Source organism: Lutzomyia longipalpis, chromosome 3 (genome assembly GCF_024334085.1).
Source record: "Lutzomyia longipalpis isolate SR_M1_2022 chromosome 3, ASM2433408v1".
In the NCBI taxonomy this organism is placed as follows: Eukaryota; Metazoa; Arthropoda; class Insecta; order Diptera; family Psychodidae; genus Lutzomyia; species Lutzomyia longipalpis.
Genome location: NC_074709.1, coordinates 8,181,406 through 8,194,509, shown reverse-complemented (window position 1 = coordinate 8,194,509; position 13,104 = coordinate 8,181,406). Strand labels below are relative to the sequence as shown.

General features: G+C 35.8%; 4 protein-coding genes and 1 long non-coding RNA gene across 11 annotated transcripts; 2 read left to right on the top strand and 3 right to left on the bottom strand.

Annotated features, from left to right (window-relative positions):
- Window positions 1–1,417: 1,417 nt before the first annotated feature.
- On the top strand, window positions 1,418–2,674 carry LOC129792019 (V-type proton ATPase subunit G-like). The gene is made up of 3 exons (XM_055830733.1): window positions 1,418–1,650; window positions 1,719–1,819; window positions 1,925–2,674. Exons 1-3 carry the CDS (start codon window positions 1,569–1,571, stop codon window positions 2,093–2,095), a joined length of 354 nt encoding a protein of 117 aa, XP_055686708.1. The 5' UTR covers window positions 1,418–1,568; the 3' UTR covers window positions 2,096–2,674.
- On the bottom strand, window positions 2,349–10,896 carry LOC129791973 (tumor protein D52). Of its 7 annotated transcripts, XM_055830668.1 has the most exons (6): window positions 7,656–8,401; window positions 7,574–7,583; window positions 6,534–6,816; window positions 4,433–4,492; window positions 4,125–4,284; window positions 2,349–2,945 (listed from the first exon to the last, which is right to left on the bottom strand). In XM_055830668.1, the coding sequence occupies exons 1-6, from the start codon at window positions 8,061–8,063 to the stop codon at window positions 2,826–2,828; spliced, it is 1,041 nt and encodes a 346-aa protein (XP_055686643.1). In that variant the 5' UTR covers window positions 8,064–8,401; the 3' UTR covers window positions 2,349–2,825. The 7 variants fall into 7 exon arrangements, with proteins under 7 accessions (XP_055686643.1, XP_055686639.1, XP_055686640.1 ...); XM_055830664.1 differs by lacking the exons at window positions 7,574–7,583; window positions 7,656–8,401 and adding an exon at window positions 10,730–10,896; XM_055830665.1 differs by lacking the exons at window positions 7,574–7,583; window positions 7,656–8,401 and adding an exon at window positions 10,730–10,896 and having other exon boundaries at window positions 4,134–4,284.
- LOC129792038 (uncharacterized) lies at window positions 7,225–7,880 on the top strand. The gene is made up of 3 exons (XR_008750769.1): window positions 7,225–7,261; window positions 7,321–7,390; window positions 7,770–7,880. It is a non-coding gene; the product is annotated as an uncharacterized LOC129792038 (long non-coding RNA).
- Window positions 10,897–11,063: 167 nt separating the features above from the next.
- Window positions 11,064–11,958, bottom strand: LOC129791966 (uncharacterized). Its single transcript, XM_055830654.1, has 2 exons — window positions 11,671–11,958; window positions 11,064–11,613 (listed from the first exon to the last, which is right to left on the bottom strand). Exons 1-2 carry the CDS (start codon window positions 11,956–11,958, stop codon window positions 11,197–11,199), a joined length of 705 nt encoding a protein of 234 aa, XP_055686629.1. The 3' UTR covers window positions 11,064–11,196.
- LOC129792003 (uncharacterized) lies at window positions 11,064–12,791 on the bottom strand. Its single transcript, XM_055830715.1, has 2 exons — window positions 12,320–12,791; window positions 11,064–12,259 (listed from the first exon to the last, which is right to left on the bottom strand). The coding sequence occupies exons 1-2, from the start codon at window positions 12,562–12,564 to the stop codon at window positions 12,007–12,009; spliced, it is 498 nt and encodes a 165-aa protein (XP_055686690.1). The 5' UTR covers window positions 12,565–12,791; the 3' UTR covers window positions 11,064–12,006.
- Window positions 12,792–13,104: the final 313 nt, after the last annotated feature.

The following is a 13,104-nucleotide window of genomic DNA, read 5'->3' as shown; positions in this document are numbered from 1 at the left end:
AAAGTATTTAAAAAAAAAAAAACGATTAGGTCAAGATTGTAGAGAAAATGATGAAATATCCTGGATTTCGTGAAGGAAAATCGTCGGAATAGCGTTCGGGAAAAGAGGGCAAGAAAAACGTAACGTTTTCTGCATTCAGCGACGCTTCGAATAATTTGTATTCATCCTCAGGCTCTAAGAATACATAAATTTTACACAGTTGGATTACTAAGATTGTTGGATTTGGGACATCAGCGAAATTACTTCGTTCGTGTGACTCTTATTACTTTAATAAGTCTTTGTTGTGTAGTTTAAATTATTCTTTAATTAATTTAATATGTGTGGTAAATTAAGGATATGTTATCCCCTTCCCTTTTTTGATAAGAAATGTGACGTCTACAGAATGAGTTAAAGAATTTTCCTATTTTTGTAAATTTTTTAAAAGTTTTTCTTAGACTCTTTTTTAAATGTTTAACAATCTTATCCAACTGTGTAAAGTTTATGTATTCTTAGAGCCAGAGGATGAATACAAATTATTCTAAGCGTCGCTGAATGCAGAAAACGTTGCGTTTTTCTTGCCCTCTTTTCCCGACCGCTATTCCGACGATTTTCCTTCTTCACATCAACAATCACGTTTGTTAAATCCTATTCAACCTGGATTTCATTTTTATTGATGTTCTTTTATTGTCCACTAAATGATTTTAAATTGATATTTTTCAAATTTCGATAAAAATATCTTTTTTTTACATTATGCGCCTAATTATTAAAATTTTCTTTAACATATTTTGAGTTGTTCAAATTATCATGTTAGGTAATTCCGGTAATTCCACGTTTATTTCCGATGAAAACGCGTCTTTTAAAGGTAAAGTGTATACAGAAGTGCTATATTATATTAAGAATTTTGAATATAGAAAAGAATAGGTTGAAGTAAAGGAATGAGTTCAATTTCAACAAATTTTCTCCTAAATGGGACTGAAAACAATTTTTACAAAACTAAAAATGAACTTTCCCATAAAAATATGAGATTTACAAACCTTTAACAAATTAATTTTATTTGTATTTTTAAAACTTTTGATTAATGTTAATTAAATCAACTTTCACGAAGGTTTGCATAAAAAAATACTTTACAATTTTGTCTCTGATCAAGATTTTTTTTGTCTGAATGAATAAAATAATTTTTTTTACATAATTTTACAAAATAATTTACATTTTTTTTTTTCAATTAAAGAAATATTTTGCTTCGAATATTTTTCTTTACATTATTTATGTAAAATTAAAATTAAAAATAAAGAAAAGTATGTAAAGAAAAAAGCATGTAAAGAAATACATTTTTTACATGTAAAAAAACATGTAAAATGTAAACAAACCACCCAACCCTGCGCAAATGATCTTTGAATTTCACAGCAAACTTCATGCATACTTTCTCTCACTCTCACCTTCGCAATGCCATTCATTCCGTCTCTTTTCATCACCACACACAGAGAGATTTTATCAATCAATTTTCTGTGCTCCACAGAATACTAAATTCTGCAATTTCGTGCCATTTGCAATTTTCTTGGTGTTTCTGCAAAGTTATTTGAGGTGCAAAGATGGCAAGTCAGACACAGGGAATCCAGCAGCTATTGGCAGCAGAAAAGAGAGCAGCTGAGAAGGTTGCAGAAGCAAGGAAACGTAAGCAGTTCTCTGCGACGAAGGGATTCCCTCATTTTCATGTTTCCGCTGATTTTCCCCTTTTCCAGGGAAAGCTGTGCGCCTAAGGAAGGCCAAGGAGGAGGCTCAGGATGAAATTGAAAAGTACAGACAGGAGAGGGATCGTCAGTTTAAGGAATTCGAGGCAAAGGTGAGATTTATTTGGGAAACTCATCATACAGTCCCGGACAGAAGATTTGGGACAAGGTGATTTCTAATGAGATTTTTCGATTTTTCTTCCTTCACGGCCATCCAGTACATGGGGTCTCGTGAGGGTGTCGCCGCGAAGATTGATAGTGACACCAAGGTGAAGATTGAGGAGATGAATAGGATGCTGGTGGCCAATAAGGAGGCTGTTGTGCAGGAACTTCTGGATCTTGTCTACGACATCAAGCCAGAGGTGCACAAGAATTACCAGCTCAAGTAAATCTTTCGTGCGCAGGGCGCTACATTTTCAGGAGGGGCACCGGCAATCTCTCTCACATCATGACACTCGGATGCCAAAGGATCAGCGTGCAAGGAAAATGACAAAAGAAGTCTCTTAAAAGAAAATTCGCCATCAAATTCATTTAAAAAAAAATCTTTCTCCGTTCAAGGGGACATTAAGATCGACGCTGAAATTACTTTGAATCTCAATTCGCTCAATTCTCAAGGTCCCCAAGACGTGCTGTGCATGTAAATTGATTTTAAAACATTTATTTAGCCAGTTATATAAATCTGCAATTTGCCGTATATATAATTGAATGTAAGATAGAGCTTTTTTTCTCCCAACATTTCTCCTTTTTCTTTTTTTTTTTAATTACCCTCCCAGCCACACATACACACGTAAATTCACCATTTAGGCACAGTAATTTTGTTGTTTTCTTGAAGAGACAAATATTATTATTATATAATTAATTAATAGTTAATGCAATCTCTCTGTGCACATTGAATATTTAAAAAAAAATTATAATTCGTGTAAAGGAAAAAAATAGAGATGTTCAATAAAAAAATGTTCAATGTTCAACAGTGTTGGATTCTTTTCTTCTTCCTTCTCTCTTTGCTTGAGGAAAGGGGGACGATATATTGTTCTCTCTATACGTTTTTTAGGAAAAATTCTTGATGCGTCGTAGATTCATCTTTTTTCTGCCTTCCGGTGGATGATTCTTCGTTTCATTTTACTTGAGAGGCTTCTCTTCCGGAATGCTTGGTGATTGGGGGGCCGTTGAAGTTCTCGATTCCTCGTGGTAGTCGCTAAAACTATGGACGCTATTGGAACGGCTGTTGGAGACTTTCGTCTGTGGGAGATTTTTTTTTTAAATAATTAGTTGAAGAAAAAAACCTTAAAAAAATATTTCATTGAAGATTTTGCAAGAAAATGTTAATTTTTTAAAAGAAAAATAGACTTGGGATAGTTACTACTGGAATTTGGTTACCATAAAGCATACGCTTTTATGGCTTTTTTGCTTTTTATGAGAGATTTTCAATGAAAAATTTCTCAAACATGCTTAATCAGTTATTTATTTATAGAAAAGAGCATATTTGCAATAATTAAAGCAAAAGTTTTTTTTCACTCAGAATGAAGCATATGCTTTTATGACTTTTTTGTTTTTTATGAGAGATTTTCAATGAAAAATTTCTCAAACTTTTTAAATCATTAATTTGTTTATGGAAAAGAGCAAATTTGCAATAATTAAAGCCAAAGTTTTTTTTTCATTTAGAATGAAGCATATGCTTTTATTGCGCTTTTGCTCTTTATGAGAGATTTTCAATGAAAAATTTCTCAAACATGCTTAATCAGTTATTTATTTATAGAAAACAGAAAATTTGCAATAATTAAAGCAAAAGTTTTTTTTCACTCAGAATGAAGCATATGCTTTTATGACTTTTTTGTTTTTTATGAGAGATTTTCAATGAAAAATTTCTCAAACTTTTTAATGCATTAATTTGTTTATGGAAAAGAGCATATTTGCAATAATTAAAGTCAATGTTTTTTTTTCACTTAGAATGAAGCATATGCTATTATGACTCTTATGCTCTTTATGAGATTTTTAACAAAAAAATTTCTCAGTTAATTCATTTATTTGTTTATGGAAAAGAGAAAATTTGCAACAATTAAAGCCAATGTTTTTCACATAGAATAATGCATATGCTTCTACTTATAGCTATTTTAACTTATATTTTTATTTACAGAGTAGAATTTCTCAATGTAAGACTTAACAAAAACAAAAAACATTTAGAACAGTTTAAGAGTAAACTGACAATACAGCATATGCTTCTATCGTTATTTAGAGCACGTAAAAGACTTTAATACAGATTCTCTCAATTCTAACTAAATTCATTTATAAAATAAAGGAGACTTGGCATAATCTAAGCTGGAACATTTACAGTTACAATGGAGCATATGCTTCATATTGATCTTTTCTTGCAAAATCTTTTAAAAATTAATGTAAAAGAAATTAAAGCTCATAACATACCGCACTTACCTTGACATTCTCATATGCAGAGCCAACCCTTTCCTCGAAGGATTTGAAGGATTCCGAATTCTTCATTTGACTGATTTTCGTCGTTAGGCCCCCAAAGAGTGATGATGTCTTCTCACCTGCTGATTTGAAGACATTCTCCGTCTTTTGATAGCTGCAATGATTTATTAAAGATTTCTTTCAATTTAGAATATCTCCCAAAAAAATCTTCTTTCTGTGAAACTTCTTAAAAAAAAAACAAAACGTGCACAAGATGCAAAAATTAAGCAATTTTTTAAAAGCTCTATTTGGCATTTACTTACACAGGAGTTTCCTGGACAGCTCTTGTGATATTGCCCACCTTCGTCTCGACTGTCTGATAACTGCCAATTTTTTGGCAAAAGGACATATTTTGCGTTGAGGGGGTGTAGGAGAAATGGACAGAAAAAAAACAGAAGAGGCGGAAACGAAGAGGCAACAGACAACAGAAAAAAGAAGGTAAAAATTAAGAAATAAAAGCAATTAAAAAAAAGTTTCTACTATAATAAAAAAAAATGTAATGAACTGTGAAATGGCACAGGAGGGTGATAAAAAAGAGACCCACCACCACCTTTTTCATTAAAATATACTACAGAAAAGGTAATTTACTAAACTTCTAGAATTCTAATCTACTCCACTACCTGTCCCAATATAAAATGCATTTTTTTTGCTTTATTTTGTGCAGAAATTCTTCATTTATTTTTTTTAGCTGTCGCTGAACGTTGAAATTGGGTGAAAATGAGAGAAAATATTACCAGAGAGGTTTAACCTCTAGGCCGCCAAGCGGGGTCGTTGAACGACCCCAGCCCTATATTTCGTGCTATAACTTAATAAATATAAAAGATACCATTCCCATCTTTTGGAAATAAGTTCTTTGGTTATCTGAGGAGGTTGTGTAAAAATTTCAGCTCAATCCGTCCACCACAAGAAAAGTTATTAAGGAAAATGTAGAAGAAGGGAATTCAAAAATTGGTGTAACGGCCATGCTGCGGAAAATTTCTTAGAATGAAGTTAGTCACGTCATAAATCATATGGTTGAAGGGGGTTAAAGGGTTGTGTTTACTTTCTCACTTTACCATCTCAGTGTCAGAATTATCGCGAATAAGTAACATAAACAACATAAAACATAATTAGAAGCATATAAATGTGCAAAACAATAAAGAATATTCGAGAAATATTGCCATTTATCACGGTGCGGGAAGTGAGGGGAATGTGGGGAAGTAGTGAAAAAAATAGCAGTTGCGGTCAACTTCGTGGCAAATTTCTCACGAAGAAATTGTGAAAAATGAGTGAAAAAAGTTTTTCCCTAATATCTTGTTCTACGTGTTTCCGGGTGGCGAATTTGTGATGCAAGGGGCAAGAGGACTATATAAGGAGTCTAAAGGTAGTGACCCGACAGTTCCCGGTTTTATAGTTTATGAGAAAATCGACTTCCTTCTTGGGGTCGTTCAACGACCCCACCTTGGCGCTCTAAGGAAGCTCCAAGGTCTTGGCGGCCAGCAGGTTAAACAAGGTGATAAAATTACTTTATAGACAATTAATTAACATTTTGCGCCACTATACTGCCTTGAGAGAGTGAAATAGAATAGAACTAAAGCACGTTATATTGTTGAATTAAATTTGGGACACTTTCAATTTAATTTTATATTAAATAATTTAATAAATTCTCAAGAAAAAATTAAATTGTTCCACTGAATCATTCAGCAATAAAGAATTTTCTGTGGAAATTTTTATTTATCTGTGAATATGAGACTTAGAATAGTTTACCCTGGAGTTTTTTTTAATTACAGTAGAGCATATGCTTCTAGCTTGTAATTCTTTGCTGCATGTGTAATTTATTTATATTTTTAGAAGAGTTTTCTTAATTTCAGAATTTGAGGAAATTCATATTTTCATTTTATTTTTATTTTCTTTAAGTTTTCAAAAATAAAATTTCACTATTTCGAATAAAAAAAATTAACCTGAAATATCTTCTTCTTTTTTTTTCATAAAATCAAGTTTTGGAGATATTTCACAGACGTCCTTCAAATTGCTGAGAGTTTTCAGAAATCTCCACCACAGCTATCTAAGAAAGATGAGGGCGCTGATTGTCATATTTATGCTTCATGCGCATATGCTCTCATAGATTCTTTTTCAATTTTTCTTTCATTTCCCTTCCCTCGCACAATAAATTCATAAACAATAAAATAATTATTGAGTCTTTTTCATTAATTTTATGGCATTCCTCATCAATTTCAACGATTTCCAACCATTGCTGGCGACTAATAAAAGAATTTTTGCACACGACTGAGAATCAATAAACCAACTAATACAAAGAGAAGAAAGGTATGAAAAAATGTGCTAAATAAATGCTTTTTCGATCAAAAATAAAACTTCGATACTTACACATTGCTCTCCTTGACATTCTTAATGCCCTGATTCATGTCATCGGTGATCTCGCGCCACACAGTTATGCCCAGCTTCCGCTTTAGCTCACTGGCATGACGCACCTTTGAGGCCAAAACAGTGCGGAGGGTTGTTATCTCTTCCTCCACGCGAGACAGCTCCTGACTCCATTCGGCCTTTTGACGTTCCTGCTCTTCAATTGACAATCCCGCTAGCTCATCCACCACATCAACGGCAGATCCCACAGATCCGGGAGATGCATCGGAAAGCTTGGCTGAGGTGTCTAATTGAAAAATTGAGCGAAAGGGGAATTTTCTTTAATTTATTTTTCGAAGAAGAAAGCCAAGAAAGCTTTTCACATGATCGTTATTTCAAAAAGAAAATTCGTTATTTCAAAAGAAACATTCTTCCAGCGACGTTTTGCTTTTTGCAAAAACTACTTTAAAGTAAACTTGTTAGAAATGTTAACGAAAGAAGTTTGAATTTGAATTTAGATCAAAGTAGGCCTGGGCGAAAATAGGCGAAAATAGCCATTTTGTGATGAAATAGTCAGAGGAAAAACGTGTTGAAATTATCGCGAGGAAAATAAGGAATTATCAGAGTAAAAATAGCCGTAAGTTGTTAATTTTATATGAAATCAAAAGAAGAATTCTTATAGATTGTATTTTGTAGGTAGGACAGCGGAAGACGACAAATACCCGCTGAAAAGGAGTAGGAAAATCGCCCAGGTAAAAGTGAGGTTAAGTAGAAATAGGAAGGGAAATTTATCATTTATTTTGTTAAACAGGAATTAAAGAGAAATAGAATACGACCGGAAAGGTGGAAAAGGGAGTTCGGAGAAGCTCAGTCGAGAAAATGTAAGAAGACATTTGTTAGGATAATTTAGATATAATTTTAAGCCCTTTGTAAAATTCTTTTATAGATCTTCAACCCTCCTGCATAGATCCCACCTACATTGACTGAAATATATAGAACAATAGCCCAATACAGTCCACATAGTTATTGCCGTCAGCAACAAAACTAATTTAATTTCTTTGCACTCTCAGCCCTCTGAGCAGTCAAAAGACCCACAAAAAAGCACAAAAATAGTACAAGAAAATAATTATGGTGTTATATACCAACGTCTCCAAAGTGGAGGAATTTCTTGTAATTCTCATTGCTCGAAATCCGAGCGAGGTATGGCTTTGAGAAGTCAATGAATGTGACTTTCACATCACGCAATTTTTTTCTTGTCAGCAAACGTATACGCCTGGCCAGGGAGAGTCCTCGTGTACTTGTGGCAGGAACAAATTCCGCCTCGACCGTCTGGAGTTCATCATCTGGCACACCGAGTAGCTGATCGAGGGTCAGTGATCGCAGGTAGAGTTCAGTTTCACGTGACCACTCGCAATTGGCTGCTTCGTCATCCCCAAGGAAGGTACGATGATCAAATTCGGTCACCTCATCGAGGGATGGTGTAGCACCATTTTCCAATTTTGGGAAGTAAGGATCCTCAATGTATTCCAAACTTGGTGGATCATCTTCACCCATTTTTCTCGCACCTCTCTTTTCACTTTACACGCTTCACAGCACTTTCACAGCCTCACACGCCCCAACATTGCGTCCTCCTTCTCTTGTTGGAGGATCACTCCTTTGGCACACACACCTTCCTCAAACCACCATTAACTACGGAGGAAAAGAACGTCCCACAACTTTGTCTTGAAGAAATTAATTTCTTTCTTGTTTTGCCAGCAAAACTAACTCTGTCAGAGTAACAAACGTACAATGAAGAAACGTAACAGGTTTCTAAAAATTTCTTTGCTTTTTTTCCCTCCCAGCAAATTGCGCTCCACTCTTTAACTCGGCTCTCTCTCTCTGTCTTCCTCTTTCGCGCAACTTCTTTATCCAATATATTTCTCAATGGTGCCAACAATCCATTGTTGAGTTTTCTATTTGTTTCACTCATTTCTTCGCAACGGCCACGGTGTTGAAGATTGAAAATGAATCTGCGTGGCTCCACCGCGGAGATTTGTAGCGGTGTTGTTTTACTTTAAATAATTGTAGTAATTTCAACCAGAATAATTTAAGCGACAGTCATGCTGAATTACGTAGATTAATTTTTTTGTAGATTTTATTTATTCAAATTATTTCTCATCATTACTTCTTTTTCCTGACCTGAAGAAGACGTTAGAATAATAATTCGAAACGTCAACTGTCATAGCTCATCCTCAAACCCAAGTAAGCGCGCCTGTCCAAGGACAATTCCACACAGTAGTTGCAGAAGGGTACGCGATGAATTTTTTATGGGGAAAAATCTACATAACCTCTCTTCTTATCCTGGCAATCAACGCGGCAGCACGCCATATTCAGTGAATTTCTAATTTATCAATATTTATCCTTTAAAAATCATTATTTATGTATTTCATCAAGTAGTAGTAGAGAATTAAAGCTGTTTTGAAGTAAAATACAGTGTAATTGTTACCATCTGTACACCACCAACGCAGAAAAGGAAGGATTTTCATCGTTCACGGAAAGGAGATCAGAAACTTTCAAGGACACTCGCTAATCCGGTCAATTCTCGCCGGAGGGGTCTTAATGCTCCTTCTGATTCTCCTTCGCAAGTACGTAATATCAAGAAGGAAGTGCAAGGAGGCTCTTATATCAAATTGAAGTTGTTAATTTCTCTGTATCCATCTTCAAAAGGTGCATACAGTACATACATTAAGGTTAAGGCCAGGGAACACTCCGTCAACTAATCTTTCTGTCAGAAAAAAAATCTTTTTGAAGAAAGAAATTGGAAAACAACGAAAAACATAAAACTTATGCAAGAACTAAATGTAAACGACGACATCTCTGATAACGATATGCCCCCAAAATTGATAACAATGGCTGTGAGAACACAAATCGAGAGATTATTGTGGTTTCCCAATGACCTTTGTCGATTAATGTGACTCACAGAATGTCTCTCATATCAACAAATGGGCCATTAAGTCTGAAATTGTATTTTTTTTAATATTATTTTCTTGTAAGAAATGCGAAGAAATGACGTGGAGGACATCAAAGGTCAATTTTTACGTATTTTATTCAAAGAAAAACGAGTTTTTTAATATTTTTTTTGAAGAGAACCATCAAAGATTCAAACCAAAAATGAGGGTTCGTAAAACTAACGTTTCTCATGTCTTAACCAGGGGGTTATTTACATAATTTATCAATTAAATAACACTTGTGTCTTATCGGAAATGCATTTTCTAAGCAATTGTTGTGAATTCAATCTCTTAAAGTGTTGCTTTTTCATTATAAAAAAAATCCTGATAAGATTGGATATCCTGCATATCCTGGAGGTTTAAATCTTCGCTTAAATATAGGATAAAAAATGCTGAATTCCAGCGAGATCAACTAAATATTCCCAAAGAATTGGAGCCAGTGATTTTCACTTCTTTCTCCAATAACGGGAATTTTCTTGCTTCTGGGCCTCTTGAGGTGTTAATCAATCACCACACCTGCATCTCTCGCAAATGACTCTCTCACTGTGTCGTTTTGAGAGTCTCCTGCAGCTGTGGATTGACTTGTTCTGCCCTTCTCCGCAGCCATACAACTTCTTTCATTGCACTCTTCTCTCTTTCACCTGAGCCAGTCGAGGCAGTCTTTTGGAACGTGGCGAGTCTCCATGTCTCTGCCTACGTGTGTATGCGTGTGGCTCAACGAGTACCAATTCCGCGGCTCTTCCAGAGAAGCAACACGGGGAATACTCCTTCATTGCCTCACTCACGAAGGAATGAGTCATACCCAGGGTCATCCGGGAAGGTTCTAATTTCACAACCAAACAGCTGAATTGCCTCCATTCCACCCTAATTATCTGCCCTTGTGACTTGTGATGCACATAGCACAATTATTCTGGCGTCAGCAGCAATTTCAATGCGACTGCGGACAATTAATTCTCACAGAGATTTTTCTCCCACAATGCTGCCAAACCTCCATGAACTTTGCACCTCTCGGGAAATCATTTTCCATGCATTTCCCAGCCCCCCTATTTATCATCCCACTCTAGTTAATCACATCAACGTGTCCCTAGTTTGGGGATTATCGCATTTACGCGGAAAACTTTATCAGAAAATTAAGCATTTTGATAAAACCGGATCGAAAAATCACGAAGAAGCGTATTGTACGAGCAAAAAAGCACATTTTTCATCTTTTCCCTGAATTTTCTTCACACTCACCTGTTGGTGATTTGTCCATGATCCTTCCTGTTGTACTTTTCACAAAGAAATCCCAATACTTTTGTGGAAAAAAACGCAAAATAATGAATTCTTTTGCTGAACGGAAACTTCTTTTATTTTTCTACCACTTCTTCTTCTTCTTATGTTGGCAATTCCACTCGCACTTCGGGGAAATTCGTCAGCTGAGAATGAAAGTGAGGTTAGGATGCATGGGCGATTTTCCCGCGTGAATTTCTTAGCTAACCTCACTTTCTTTCCCTTTCCATTTTTACGGTTTTTATTTTAGTTTATTTTAATTAGTAGAACAATATGATGAAGAATAAAATGCAACGAATCAAAGAAAGTAACAAGAAAAAGCTTTATTGTAAACTTGGCTTGGATTTCGGTAAGAATAATTTACAAATTTGGAATTTTATTCCAACTGCCAATTTTGCCTGATTTGCTGAAAATTAAAAAAAAATCCAAATTCAGGAAGTGCAACTCATGATGGAATATGTTCGAGATGATCGAGTTTTCACGGAAGTCTCTGATCTGGGGCTTTGCTGATGTTCCGTCTCAATCTGCCCGTACAAATTCGTTCTCATCTCCCGGTACATTGGAGGAAAAACGCGTACCCGGAAGCAGGAAGGTTTTTCCTCATCCGCAAAGAGTCGTGGTGTGAAGTAAATCCTTCGGAGGCGAGTATTTGCATGAATTTTTATTCCAATTGTCTCCACGTACCCCGTACCGTAGGCCCTGCGCATGTATTCAGCTAAATTGAGTTGAATTTGATTCCATCCGGGAGCCAGAAAGAGTGGCATTTGCGTACAGAACATGCTCACTTTTGTTCTTCTCTGGTAATTGGCAAATGTGAGCCTTCGATGAATTCCCTGATCATCGAGAACCTTTAAAAAAATCATTTTTTATTCGCAATTGGTGAGGAATTATTGGGAAAGAATTACTTGAATTTCAAATGCAAAATATCTCTTGAGATTCCGAAGTTGGAGCGTCACAAAGGGCCATTTAATCTTCAGGGATTGTCCAGGTTGCTGGGGGATGTAGATGTAGGCGGTGGCAACATTTGTACTGACGAGCTCAAAGACGAATCCCCGAATGTCTTTGTCGGTTATTATCTTTCCATGCCCAGTCTGGAGTTGGCTGCTGCCCCATCTCTCCAGAGGTTTACTACCTCCACTGTAGAAGACACTGTTGAAGTCACTCATGCGGCATGATCGTGGTGTCTGTGGCATCTTCTAGCCTTGATTTTTAACAAAAAAACTACCCACATTGCTACGATTTCAGCATTGTCTGTACTTTAGGAGTTCCTTGAGTCGTGCATCATCCTTCCCGGTGTATCGATGCGTGTGCTTGAGCACGAGCTCCACGTCCCGATGCAGTGGTGGCCAGATTGTGGTCACGGCAAAATTCCTATGGAAGCGCATTGCCTCATATGCAGACGGTTGACTCTCCTCCAGTAGCTGCAACTCCTCCAAATACTCCTCCTGATGGTGCAACCTTGCTCTGTAGTACCTCTTCCTGCACACTGCAGCACTGAAATTTAATTTTCTCCTCATTTCTACGTCTCTCAATTTATTAATTTCCTCCACTCACTATTCTTCCGGTGAAAATTCAATTTCTTTCTCATCCTTCACTCCTGGATTTTTTTTCACCTCTGACTTCCTTTCCTGCTTTTCCTGCATAATTGGATGTATGATGTAACAATGTGCGTTCCCATAGCGCCTAAACAAGAATAGATTGTGCAAAATATGTTGCTCCTGCTGTTGTTTGTTGTGTAGGCAAACAAGGTGCGAGAGAATTACAATTTTCCGTCGATAGATTAGCAAATATTTAATCATTAGAAAAAGAATTGGAACAGCTCTTGAATATGACCTTATTTATTATGTATTTGTTGGGAAAAATTAACTCTTTTCCATCGATTAGTGGAGCATTAGGGCAAGGCGGGGTAATTTGGCCACTTTGGCTAAGTAATTAATGGGAATATCTCAAGTATGGTAAATGATAGAAAATCCATTTCTCCACAGTTTATACTCCTCATAGAGATAATCAATCGTACCAAGTTTGAGAAAAATCCGATTATTAGATTTTCTTTTATTTGATAAAATTCATTTTTTTCACTTTTTCAAGTGCTTTTGGCATTTTGGGAGTTTGTCATTTTCAATATATTTTTTAAGCTTAAAAATTAGTTGATACGTCACTAAGGGCCATTGATCCCTCATAAACACGATAGTGTCATCCATTTCCCGATATCACAAACAGATTTTCCTGTGGAAACGGTTTTATCCGGAAAATCGGGGTGGGGTAATTTGGTCACTTGAGTTTTTCCGGCACAATTTCCGACCACATTTAAGATATTCATTATGGTTGTGCTTTTTAAC